Source organism: Spinacia oleracea, chromosome 3 (genome assembly GCF_020520425.1).
Source record: "Spinacia oleracea cultivar Varoflay chromosome 3, BTI_SOV_V1, whole genome shotgun sequence".
NCBI lineage: Eukaryota > Viridiplantae > Streptophyta > Magnoliopsida > Caryophyllales > Amaranthaceae > Spinacia > Spinacia oleracea.
Window position 1 is genome coordinate 107284440 of NC_079489.1, and position 14143 is coordinate 107298582.

General features: G+C 37.3%; 1 protein-coding gene across 3 annotated transcripts; it reads right to left on the reverse strand.

Annotated features, from left to right (window-relative positions):
• Positions 1 to 1864: 1864 nt before the first annotated feature.
• LOC110788473 (tRNA(adenine(34)) deaminase, chloroplastic) lies at positions 1865 to 13763 on the reverse strand. Of its 3 annotated transcripts, XM_021993110.2 has the most exons (4): positions 9879 to 13760; positions 9687 to 9774; positions 3180 to 3307; positions 1865 to 2297 (listed from the first exon to the last, which is right to left on the reverse strand). In XM_021993110.2, exons 1-4 carry the CDS (start codon positions 13562 to 13564, stop codon positions 1991 to 1993), a joined length of 4209 nt encoding a protein of 1402 aa, XP_021848802.2. In that variant the 5' UTR covers positions 13565 to 13760; the 3' UTR covers positions 1865 to 1990. The 3 variants fall into 3 exon arrangements, 2 of the variants coding, with proteins under 2 accessions (XP_021848802.2, XP_021848803.2); XR_008930845.1 differs by lacking the exon at positions 1865 to 2297 and having other exon boundaries at positions 9687 to 9787; positions 9879 to 13762; XM_021993111.2 differs by lacking the exons at positions 1865 to 2297; positions 3180 to 3307; positions 9687 to 9774 and having other exon boundaries at positions 9915 to 10085; positions 10189 to 13763.
• Positions 13764 to 14143: the final 380 nt, after the last annotated feature.

A 14143-nucleotide genomic window follows, 5' to 3' on the forward strand; every position in this document is an offset into this window, starting at 1 on the left:
GAAGAAGGGCCAGGTGTACGGTGCGAAGGAGAGGAAGATCGAGAGAAGAAGAAGGGACTACTGAGTGGGATATGAATTTCGAAATTGGTCACGAGGTTTGAGATAGAAATGTTTGGTCTGAGTTAAAGTTGCAGCGAAAAAAATTTACAAATATGTTATTGCAGGGGGCTTTTACCATGTACGCTGCAAAATAAAAGACCTATTGCAGGGGGCTTTTACTATGTACGCTGCAAAAAGCTCTTTTGCAGGGGGCAATTAATTTGTACGCTGTAATAACCCTTTAAAGGGTTTGACCCGCGTTGACCGACTGGTTGTTGAAGCGTATTAATACTTGTACGCTGCAACAAGGGGGCTGCAACAGGGGTTTTTTCTACTAGTGTTATTATTCCAAGTGTCGGCAATCAGAACTCTTAATATCCTCCAGACCACATTGTAAAATGCAGTCTTGAAAAGCCTTAACCTCAACTTGAGTCACGACTCACGAGAGAGCCTATCCTATCCTTTAGGAACAAAGGATTATTGAAGTCACCACTCACTACCCAAGACAGAGAGGTGGTAGCCGCAATAGAAGCTAAATCGAGCCAAAGATCATTCCTCATCGCGGGATCATTAGCGGCATACACAACTGTTAAAGCAAACTGGATATGAGAACTCAAATTTTCCATCTTACAATGAACATATTAAGAGGACATACTAAGGATTCCAATATAAAGGATATTAGGATTCAAAATTAATAGAACGCGGATTGTAGAACAAAAAGAAGTGAAAATAACACCCCAGCCCGGGCTAATACCACTTAGAACTTTAGAAAAATATTGAGGTTTTATTTTAGTTTCTAGAAGACCTAATAAGCAAAGATGTTGTTGGGAGATTAGCTTCCTAACCTCAAGTTGCCTCATCTCACCATTTAGGCCCCTAGTATTCCACACACACAGAAGTTATCCATTTGTATGGAAGGGAATGACCCCGACCATAACCAATGGTTGAACAGAAGTGTGAAGAATCTTATCCCCGGCAAGGTGCACAAAAGTATTTTGGGTATGAGTAGAAACAACAGGAGTGGTTCTAACTTTAACACTATACCTAGGTTGCTGAAATCCCTCATCATCAACAAAAGTTCGGGCTATAGCAACGGGCTTATGTTTAACCACCCATAGTCGCTTAATTTTAACTGACATTTTACAGTTAATCTTTTGGCACTTGCTACATTTGATAGGCCTCCATTCATAATGAAACTTTTGAGAGATCTGAACACTAGTTTCACTCTCAAAAGTAAGAAAGTCGGGGAACTGGAGAGTATTCCTCTCCTCAGTTGCTTTATTAACATGTAGAAATTTTCCAATAGGACGGCATATTTTACTAAGAGCTCGCTTTTCCTAGAATTTGATATCGAGATCCGTATTGTAACCTCAGGAATTTCCATCTGGGTAATATCCAAATCAGGAGACCAAGACTTGAGGATCACAGATTTTGAATCACGCATAGGAGTGCGGCGAGTGCCTAAAGCCATCGTTGCATCTCTAGTAATATAACATAGTCAAATCAGGCCATGAAAATGCCCTTAAGATACACTAGACACCTTCACCAACCCCTTCTTGTCCCAAATACGTTGAGCAAAACCCGCAAAGACGTCAAGGGGAGGAGGAGAACCAATTAGTCTTGATTTTTTGCTTTTGCTTTTGTCAGAAGGATTGTATGAGGAGCAACATAAGTTTCTTTGTGGCAAGTTAGGACTTATACCATACATGCAAGTCCAACTTGAGGAGGGGGTGAAGAAATATGCACAACAACAATTAAGAGTAGAATGATTATGTATTTTACAGAAAACTTGAAACTTTAAGAAATTTCTTCAATAAACCATGAGTGGAAAAGAATATACATATACACACATCACGCAACCCCAAATAATATATATGTTTTAATCATTGATTTGAAAAAAAAGAATAACCGTCTGTATGGACTACGGAGTATATGTTTACTTACATGAAAATCAATCAGCCTGCTGTTTTGAAGAATGGAAAACATTATGCATCCTATGCAACAACTTCGATCGATGGTGTGGTTTGGGAAAACAAGAAGGTTGGCCTGATTCATCGGATGACGATGTATCCTTTTCCTTTTCCTTTTCCTTAGCCTTCCTCCTTCTGAGTCGGAAGAATTGCTGCATTATGTCTGCACATTCTTCTTGTAGTATCCCTCTTCGAATGTTCATCTTGGAGTGGAAAGGGTGTACAGGAGCAGCTGGCTTCTCTGTCCCTTCTGAAGGTTGCTCTCCGTTGGCGCCATTTGGGAAAAGCCTACAATGCATCCACAACAGTAAGTCTTTGGACGCGTTTCTTGTTTTAGTATCAGAAGTGATAATCTGTTTATTATTATGCACGTCGGCACGTATAGAGAAAGCAAGACAATATTGTTCTCATCAGGTTCCGGAGCATGAGAAAAACAGCAGGATAGACGGATTATTATTAATCCTAGCTATAAAAATATAATAAAAAAAAATTGGCAGAAAATACAACTTTTACTATATTTGTGTAACATGATATGAATTCAACCATTCATTAAAAACTAACTTATACTTAATTTCTGCGACATATGAGCAATATAGTCATCGACTTATCGGAACATATATTTTAATATCTCACGAGGTCAGCCACTCAGGAACATGAGATAGTGCCTGTTAATCCAAGGAGCGTGTGAAAATGCCTGTTATTGCAGATAGATTCCATATTTCTTAAAGCAGCATAGTACAACTACATAGTAGATGACAGGTAACATGGGGAGGGGAGAGAATGAGGGGAGGTAGACAGGACACCGACTGGAAGGACTACAAGGACACTAACTAAACACAAGTGGAAGAAGGAAGACAACTCGGAAAGATGTTTGCCTGAAAGCCATAACTAAAAAAATACAAAAGGGCCAACAACTTGAAATCAGTTAGTCACCTCCATCTAAAGTTACAACGGGATGCATCCAAGCTGCTGTATGTGTTTAACAGATATAATTCAAGGTTATACACCAGTAACATCTCTTATGGCTGATAAATATATTTTATAATTTTTTTAAAGTATGCCTGACAAATTAAAGGACACCATAATAGTGAGTTTCAAAAAAATAATCTAAGTGAATGTCTTGTTCAGAGAGGAAAAATGCTCTAAAATATAGCATGAAGTCATCCATACCTTATCCAGCTGCCATCAGCTCCAAGAAGCTTATTAGGAGCACCCCAGACAAGGGTACTGATTCTGGCTTGAAGGATGGCTCCAGCGCACATGGGACATGGCTCCAGTGTTACATACAGAGTGGTTTCCTGAAAATAGGGAAGAGTTGAGTTCACTATTTCAGGAGTGCCAACAATTTCCAAAAGATGTACATAAATATAAGCACGACACAATAACCAAACATCTTTTTTTAACATCCTTAAATGCCACACTTCAACTTTCATTGTTAACATGTATCAGAGAAGATATACCAAGGATTCTCACAAGGACCTAGATTTGTACAAGTCCTCCTAGGGACCATAATGAAACATCTTAATGGTTGTAATTGTTGTGCATGTAATGTAACAGATAAGCAGTACAATCAACTGTGCAATGGAAGTGGTCATACTATTCATACTGTGAAGAACTCAATAAACAACCAAACAAAGAAAGCACATAGCACAAGTGAGGCTCTACGGAAAAAACAATTGGCAATTTATCGAGGAACACACTAGTTTGTATGCAAGCTCATGGCATTATATGTCCTACGTGAGGGACAACTCCCTATATATCTCAACACTATGTTTGGTTAGCACTTAAAAAAATGAAATGAAGCTGCTAATTGTTACTCCCTCCATCCCTAAAAATTATTGAAGGATATTTTAAGGAACTAGGTTGAAATTTCATAGTTATCCTTCTGTATGTAAGTTCCATGCTAGAAGGTAGTATTTCCTAGAGGTTATCAGTATAGTAATATGGACAAGTTGTAAGTTCTCCAAAGTCCAAACTAAATTTGGAGATGTGGACTATTATTTAAACGGTCTTTTCAATAAATACCCCCGAGGTTTCACGAAATTCGCCGAAAACCCATTAAGTTTCAAATACCCCTATTTTTTTCAAAAACTTATCCAAATGTCTAACAGACACTAATGGCGTTAATGATTAAGCGCTAATCTACACTAATAATCCTGACTAACCCTAATTAATTGTTCATATGTCGGAGTTACTTTTAACTGTTTTTCCCATCTCCTCACAATCAACATCTTGAAGTTGTTCTCTCTCTCATCATGATCTTCCCCAAATCTTAACAACAATCGAAATCATCTCCATTCACCTCCAACATCACTTCCAAATCCCAAAAATAAGCGCATCGATAAGGGCGGAGGAAATTTTACAATGTACAGAAACTCCCTCTCTTCTTCGAAATGATAATACTTTGTAAATCCAACAATTATTCTACCACTCTGGTTCTTTCTTGCGATTATAATTGAATTTCATTACAAATCATACAATTTGATTACATCCCCATTATCGTTGTCATTACAATTCACAAACACACTTTTTCTCCACTCCGCTTAAGATTCCTCTTTCCCCTCGTTCTCCGAGGATATATTGAGCTCAATGTTTTTTCTGGGTCCTTGAGTATGAGAAGGGGAGAGGAGATGTTAGATAGGAGGAGATTCAAAGCAGTGCTTATACATCAATTACATGAAATAATTCACGAATAGAAAACCCCAAATTTGAAATCAAGGGTTTGTTCTTCGCGAAATCAACTCAAATTCAGATTAAAGTTGATAGGGGAGTAAGACATAGAACAAAGTGGACAATTGACTTCTTTGGGATGTTGTAATCGACAAGAGTTCGGCCATCCTCGACCATCTTTCCGGCAAACCTCGGGCTATGATAAACAACAATGGCATCTGAGATTTCCTAAACTTGATGTTGATGGTTGGGGTTTAATGTGCTCCACGAAAGAAAAGAGAAGGGAAGGGGAGGTAGGTGGAGTGAGAAAAAGAGTGTTTTTTAATTATAACTTTTTTGTTAATTAATTAGGGTTAATTAGGCCTAGTTAGGATTAATTAGGGGAAATTAGCGATAAATCACTAACGGCATTACTGTTCGTTAGATATTTGCTTATTTGGATGTATTTTTGAAAAAAAATTGGGGTCTTTGGTATTTTTTTTAAAACATAATGGGTATTTGGTGAATTTCTTGGAACCTCGGGGGTATTTTATGAAAAAACCGTATTTTAAAACAATCCTAAATAGAAATATGTCCAATTATTTACACATGAAAAGGATCAAATTTTTTATATGAGAATTATGGTGAAGTGTGGAAAAAGAAATCACAGCAGGTGTCCTCACACAAAAACGCTTTTACAAATTAGCCTAGTTCCTTTACAACTCTCTTATTGTATAACTTGGAAAGCTTCAACCCCTTGTGGCCTTGTCCCGTAAAGAAGCTAACAAAGTTACTTTGGTCACAGGGAACGGTAACACCAACACCGAGACAAGCATCATTAACACCCACGTATCCCACCTTTTAACATTTGAAAGGTAGATGATGAGCAAGTTACAAGGAAAAAATGGAAGGAGAAAGGGGGCATGGGCTAGTGACAAATGACAATGAGAATGGTGATAGCGTGAACTTTTACTATCACTAATAGGAATTTCTCTATTTTAGACTCTTTGAATTGCTTGAGCCCCAAGACCCTCAAAGATTCAATAAAATCTAAAAGCTAAGCACAAAGATTTCTTGACCAAGGCTCTCTTTGGTTGCCCTGGATAATCTGAATTTATAACTTATTTTCCTGAAAAAAACTTATTTGTATATAAAATTGTCTCAAAAAAGGAACTTATTTTTGCGTGTCTGGACTTATATGAACTTATTTTTCTGAACTAAGTTGAAACAAATAGACCGTAATAACCATTGGACCATCGCCCCCTTGAGCAATTTCAATAGTTAATATTAGAAACAAACAAAGAAATCACAGTATCACTAAAAATATGAAATATTTACATAGTTAACCTATTGAATCCTATATAATAATAAGAATGTCATGATTGTTGCGAGGCCTCCAAATCCGCAATAAAGCAATTATGTTCACTCTCGCTAAAACCATTTAAAACACACTAATTCGCCCCAAAATTCAAATACACTTTCAAAAAAAAATTTGAAACTAATGAGAAGGCAGTAGAAAGAAAATGGGAGGAAAAAATAGATATCTAATCTAGATAACTACCGGGGATAACATCCCTACAAAATAAACTACCCGAGAAAACTAGTCGTGCCACGACTACCACTCTTGATTTCGTACCAAGACAATCAACAATTCTATGTAAACAACGTACATTTAATGTTACTACATTTTCCTACCATTTCTTCGTTTATTTTATGTATAAGGCTATGTATTACATTACTCAATTCTAATTTAGGGTTTCTTATATCATAGCAGAAAGTTATATTAAGTACCAACTTCACATATGAAGATCGATCTTGACTGTTGTTTTATTATATCGTTCTCTACCTATTTTAAAAATCACAAATATATTCTCTATTTTTCATATAGCTTCCCTATTTGCAGTCTTTCATGTAAAATTTGGATTAATGGACTGATTACAGACATTTAGAGTTGCCATGTGGTTCTTAGTTCGTCATTTATGTGGCCTGTCATCAGTCGGTAACCACCCTATATTCTCATCATCCAAGTTGTGGGTGATTTTTTTTAAAGAAGTTGGACTTGATTATGATCTTAATTAGCACCTTTAGAGTCATTAAATTTAGAATTTTGTTTGGTTTCTTACTGAATCAATACTCAATTTTAATTTTTTAGCTTGGTTATGATTACATCAGTTTAAAACTTTTGAATAATTGTCTTTGAAATTCAGTTAATCCGGAAGACATTTGATCTATTTGAGGAGAAATATGAAGGTTGAAGACATAATTTTGGGGAACTACAGGTACAATATAACATCATCCCGCCCTTTCATATTAATTTTTCTTTTTTTACTTCTTAGTATTGGACTCTTTATTGTTGTCCGTGATAAGTGCACTAACTATAGTAAGATCAGGTATACTTCGTACGTGATAAGTTCCTTTCTAGAGCATCATTAATTGCACAGTAATGCGTTACGAAGTACGTAAAGAGTATGTGATTTTCAGTTGCATTTCTCTACTTCATATTGCTCATATTTACCGTTCTATAATTATAAGTATATAATCGAGTGCTCAGCAACACTAACGAAAACTTAGAAATGATTTTATCTACGGTATTTGAGTAATGATATTGGAAGTTAGTGTCTAAATATTGCGTGTCGGAGCAGTTGACAAAGAGGTAAGTCAGTTGTTTGAGCAAAAATATTTAATGGCCCGTTTGGAAAAAAATGAAATCCTGGATTTGGCCCAATTACATTATTTGGGAGAGTATGGAATTTGTAATTGGATTTGGGCCAAATCCCAAGCTTTAAAAAAATAAGGCTTAGGTTAGGAATTTGAAATCCAAAGTAAAATGATGTAATTTGAAATCTTGTTTTTCCTTTCCCCTGCTCACAGCCGTCTTCATCCTCTTCCTCTCTTCACTTTCTCTCTCCTTAGCTCTTCCATTGATGAACAACCCAAAACTCAATCAACTCTCTCAATCTCTATCAATTTTCTCTCCCCCACCACCCCTTATCTCCACCATCACCCTCGCTCTCGCCTTCTTCGTAGCCTCGTTGTCGTTGTCGTCGTCGTCTTCACCGCCTTGCAATCTCATGTCCACGCCAGAGTTTAAAAAGTTGGATAATTTGAAGAGAAATTGTTATCGGTGATTGTACAGCCGCCGGAAGATGAAAACGCCGCCGAGAATGTCAATGGCGGTGGAAGTGGATGAGGTCAATTTCGACCCCATTTTTTTACTAAGACGTATGAACTTGTCGAAGATCCTTCCATTGGTGACGAAGCTTCATGGAATGATGATGGATTAGCTTCGTTGTTTAGAATCCTACGGTTTTGTCAATTTTAAAACAACTATTATTAGGGTTAGGGTTTGGTTTTCCCCAAATTAAGAACTTTGTTAACAAGCTGATTTGATTTTGTATAGGCTGATTAATTGTATAATTTCATGACTAAGATTTGCTTAATTGTTGTTCAATCAAGATATTTGTATTCGGTTTTAAGGGTCTATTGAACATTCTACCACCATTATTTACCTTTAATTATTCATCTGCTTTAATTTGTTGTAATTTGTTTTCATAATTCTTGGATTATTTTAATGTAATACTCCCTCTGTCCCTTAATACTCGACCAAGTTTGACTTTTTGCACTATTCACATAATTCACTTTGACCCTATTTTATTTATAGTATATGAAAACAAATGTTAATATATAATAATTCACTTTGACCCTATTTTATTTATAGTTTTCAACATTATCAATGCCCCGATGCACGGGCACATACTAGTAACTATTATAGAAATGTCTATAACATACTGCTCTTTAATTCTAATGTTTACACAATATAACATTCTGCACTTAAGTTTCTATATTATAGAAATGCTTACACATGACCATTGCTTGCTTCCAAATTATCATAGTCCATCTTAAGTCACACAGTTTTTGCAGGTGAAGTATAGAAAAAACTCATAAGACTAACAAAGTGGAACCACAATCAATCAGAACAATAACATAAGACACCCATGTACATCAACACATGTGGATGGGACACTTCTGACAAAAGTCTTACGCGCAACCGGTGTACAATAAACTTTTATCCATTTTTGGTAACTTTTAACATGTGTTGATTAACTTTTATATTATGAAATATTCTTTGATGGACGAACTTTGTAAAGGGTTACATGATTACCTTTGTACATTATTGGTGATTTTGAAAGGATAATTTTTCTTTTATCACTAAAAGATACTTCCTCCGTGTTTCTGTAGTTGACATATTTCTTTAGTCATGTTTGCCAATGCACATTTTTTTCTATAATACATTTAATTATCTAAAAGAAAAAGTTATATAAAGTTATATTTTAAAATATTTATTAAGACGAATTTAACAAGATCTCACATGACTATATTTTACCTTACGCATAAATAACAAAATCCGGTCAAAGGAAGATGTATGAATAGTGCTAAAGTCAGATTGTGTCAACTAAATAAGAACGAAGGAAACTTTTATGCAGTTTTAGTAAACTTTACATCCGCCTTGCAATACTTACATTAAATATTTATTGAACACCAGCCTTAAATAAGAGATTGTGCACTTGTGATAGATGAGCATGGATAAATGAAGATGACATGTTTCAACTATAGACTATATATTTAACTATATGCAAATGATCTGGTATTTGTAGTAAGGAAGCAATCTAATTATATCTCCTACTTTGACCTTTCATCTAGACTACATACAGAGCAAAGCAGATTTTCTATTCTGGACCTTTACAAGCTACCCATGCCAACATCAGCAAACTGAGGGAACTTATACAATGAATGCAGAAGCATGTCGGATTCAAAAGCTAGCATTCATGTCCTACTTTATATTCCCGTTGTGGGTAAAAATCTAAAGATGCACGACTAGAATTTTGAACATGAATATAAATATATAAAATATACTTGAAAGGCCCAAAGGTCCACTATTTGGAAAATTTCACACACAGACAAATGTCTACGAAAAAGAAAGCTTGTCTTTGAAACTTCTGCAGTATAAAGGAAATAGAAGAAAATTACCGAAAGCCTCCATGTCCGCAGGACGTTTGAGGCCTCCCTTATGCAAAGCATTTCAGCATGGGCAGTGGAATCCCTCAATTCCTCCACTCTGAAACATGCACCTTAATGAAATAAGTAATAAAGTTTTTAAACAAAAAAAAAAAAAGAGAATAGTTTTGAATCCAGATTCTGGGAATCACAAGTAATACTTACAGATTGTACCCACGAGCAATAATTTTCCCGTTTTGCACCAGTACTGCACCAACAGGAACTTCCCAAGATTCAGCAGCCTTCATTGCTTCAGAAAGTGCTTCCCTCATGAAAATTTCATCAACTTTCCGCTGCTCACGTTCAAGTCTATAAGCATCTTCCCATTCATCAAACCTTTGCAAAACTACCTTGCTACGTTGAAGCTTCTTTCTGTTAAGTTCAACATCAGTTTCCTCAGATGAAATAACATCAGTCTGCCATAAATCAGCAGCTATATTCCCTTGTTTCTCTGAAAGACTTATGAGTGACTCACTTTTTCGGGTATCAACAATCTCTTCAGAAGTATGTAGTCTTCTCAGTTGGCTAGAAGAAGGTTTCGATAGATCCACAGAATGGCTGGGTAGTGACATAAGTTGGGGAGCATTTAAGTTAACAGAATGTTCCGATAGACCTACTGAAGGGCTAGGTAGTGATATAAATTGGGGAATACTCAAGTTGGTATTTCCACCAACTAAGACATCTCCTGATATTGAACTACTATGTAAGGCACTAGAAGAGGATGAAGTACCCGCATGAACATGGCTCAATTTGTCATCCAAGTTCATAACTACAACATCCTCATTTTGACTTGAAGAGGTCTCCAGAAGTTGCTTATCAGATGAAGCGGTCTGATGCGGCGAGCTTAGGTGCTCCATTGTCATGCCATCACCATTTGGTTCATCTGCCTCATTTCCAGAAAACCATGATTCGCCACCAGCAGATCCACTAGGTGAGGCCTGTACTTTGACTTTAACAGGAGACTTTTGATTTTCAGAATGTGACCCCCATCGAAGTTTACATATACCAGCAACAGTACTCCACACAGAATTCCCTTTGCTCACAACAGGAATACTTCCAGAAATAGCTCCCTCTAACGATTCCATTTCTGAGGCTTCTTGAACAAAGTGATCCTTCACATCCCACATCTGATCCGAGGATCCCTTGGTTTCAGAATCTACAGATGAACGCTTTGAATCTAGCTTCTGTGGCTTTTTCTTTTTAAAATTTGGACTAGAAACCTGAGATGGATGCTCTAAAGCTTTCTTCTGTAAGCCTGTCTTGTCAGATTCTGATTCAGTTGGTCCTTTCAGCATATGTTTTTTATCTTGATGCTTTAAATCTAGTTTTGCTAATTTCTTCTCAGTGCTAGTCTCAGAAGTTGATCCTTCAACGCTCAACTTCTCAATAAACTCATCAACAATCAGAGTTGATGATTCCTGCATACATGCAGCTGAAACTAACGCATCCCCATGAGTATACTCCTCACTGAACGTGCTCTTTCTGTCATAGACTTCACCATGGGACGATGGAGTTCTTTCTTGAGGGAGTTTATCTGAACTACCAGAACCAACTTCCCCAGTTCTTCCTGTATCATTTCTCAAAGAATTTCTCGATGCGTCATGAAACTGGGACCTGCTTACATCTTGGAATGGTGGAGATGTCATCGAAACCAGTCCACTCCTAACTTCTTCCCTGCTTAATTGTTGAATGCCTGTCCGAGACATTAATGGTATCGAGGGTTGGCTTACGGTGCCTTCTCCAGGAAAGTTTCCACTGGCAGGCCCTTGTATCTCAGTTCTAAGGGTGGATTGAACAGTTGTTTCATCAATCCATTTGCGTTTTTCTACCAATTCCTCTACTGATTTTACCTTTGATTTTGAATAAGTTTGCAGATTATATACTCTTTCATCATCAGAAGTAGAGTGACTCCTGGTTTCCAAATTGGAAGAATGAACTCCTGAATCACCTATCTCGACATGAGGCACTTTGCCACCTGATTCCTCACGCAATCTTTTAACTTCCTCAGCTGCAACAAGTGCCGCTGTCTTTTCCTCTAAATACTTCATTCGAGCTTCTGATTGCTGCTGTTCCCTAAAGGTACTTTGAGAATAACTAGCATCGGTGTAATGATGAAACTTTCTCCTTGCATCGACTTGGCCATTTTCCAGGTAGATTTCATCATCCTGCTGCTTATTCTCCTGAGCTGAAATTTGAAGTGAACTCGAACTTTCTTCCTCTTTTCTACGTCTACTTAAAGTGCTTTGAGCACGGGTAGCATCAGTAGATAGAGTTTCAGGACAATGCTGGGATTTTCTCTCTGCATTGGATTGTCCAGTAACCAAGTGAATTTGGTCATGCTTCTTACCTACATCCTCAGCTGAAATTTGATGTGAAGTTAAATTCTTTTGTGTATCTTCAGACAAACTTTCTGCACCTGAGGTCAATTTAGCACTCATCTCTGTCAGCTCAGCATGCTGTTGGAAGTCTGATTGTGTCTTACTTGTTTCCATGTTTGTACCACATGTTTTGCAGTACTTACATCCTGTTTCCTCAACTGAATTCAAATCCCCCTGGGTAGATCTTCTCCATGTATTGGACGTTGATTCAAGAGTTCCCCTATTATTTGTTTGTGTTGAATAATCAAGTTGACTAGCTCTATTGTCTTTATGAATGTGAGAACTTGACAGCCCAAGGGATTTCACATCTGAAGTTGTTGACTGCTCTTGTTGATAATTCAATTGCTTTTTCGAACTCGAGTCAATCATATAACTTCTTTCTTGAGACTGCCTTACATTAGAATTAGTTTCCTTGTAATCTTGAGTAAACTTCTTCTCTGACTTCTTTCTCCAATTCTGCTGAATAGAGCCACCAACTCTGAAATCATTGCTGCTTTGCAATTCTTGATCTTTCTCATCTCTGTACCTTTCCCAGTTATGTTTAGTCATTTCATTTTTCCTCAAATCCTTGTTGTGGCTGGTAGAAGACTCTCCAACAAACTCATCTTTCTCTATTTCCACTTCCACATCACTCCCAAAGTCCCCTGAATCTGAAAGAGAATAATAGGACGAACTAGACTCTCTTCTCCTCAACCTTCCATCCTCGTCTTTGGAAATAATCTGCTTTTCTTCATCCCTCTTATGACCCTCTTCCCTAGCCTGAACCCTGCCCGTCTCCAGCTTACGATTCCTCGTTTCACTCTCCCTATACCCCGAACCTACATCCGGCTTTCTACCCTTAAACTTATCAATTGCAACATTTGGTTTTCTATCCTTAAACTTATCAATTGCAACATTTGGCTTTCTATCCTTAAACTTGTCAATCGCAACTTTCCCTTCAAGAGGAGAGCTTCTTTTCTCCCTATCAACCACACGTTCCTCAATCATTCCCTCACTCAGCAAACTAAGCATAGCCTCAGCATCTCCAAGTGCACTACTTCTAAAATCGCGCATACTCCACCCCATCCTACCCTTGATCTTACTAACATCAATACCCCTCTTTTGCTTAACACAACATTTCTCATTACAATTCTTTCCATTAAACCCACCAACTCTCTCCTTTTTAACACAGCTAGACTCCGAACAACAACACCGACCCACATCGTAAGTCGGCGATCGACAACAATACCGGTCACTAGACCCTAATGTAAACCTCCTTGAAGGCGGGCATTGAATCAAAGTGGACTGCCTTAACCCACACAAAAACCTAGGGTTTGTGGGTACAATTAATTTACAGGAATTTATAGGAAATGAGCAGCAACAAGAACAATATGTTGACGAGCATTTTTCAATTGAGCAATAAGAGTAATAATTCAAAGTAGAATATGTGCTTAGTGATATAATTGAGCTACTACTGTATGTTGTGTGCATCATTGTTTGTGCCGATTTCGAAAAGGGAGATGGGAAATTCGTACATTAAGAGTTTAAAGGAGAGGAGGAGGTTTAATGGAAGATTTGAGTACATCAAGGAGGGGAGGATGTGATGGAATCCATGCGGGTGCTCGCAGAGATCGGGTCTCAAGGTTGGAGTTATATAGATGGGGATGAGTTGATGAGAAGTATTCATTTGTTTTTTTTGTCATTTTGATTCTTGTCGTTATAGTTAGGGGTGAGCACAACGGGGAACTACAAGATAATACTTCCTCCGTCCCTTAATACTTGCACCGCTTCTATAAATAGAAATCTTTAGAAATATTATATTATTTCTCACACTGACTTACTACCCCACCTACACTCCTACTCCCTACAAAAAATCATTTAAAAATTCACACTCGCACTCATCACTTTCCACCCCTTACACATTTCTCACTAACTATATTAAAAAAAATACCCCACTATCAACTAACACTCATTAAATTAATAAGTCAATTCAAATGTCTTAAACTACGCACCGGTCAAACCGGTGCGAGTATTAAAGGACGGAGGGAGTAGTCGTTATGGGCGAGGCCCATA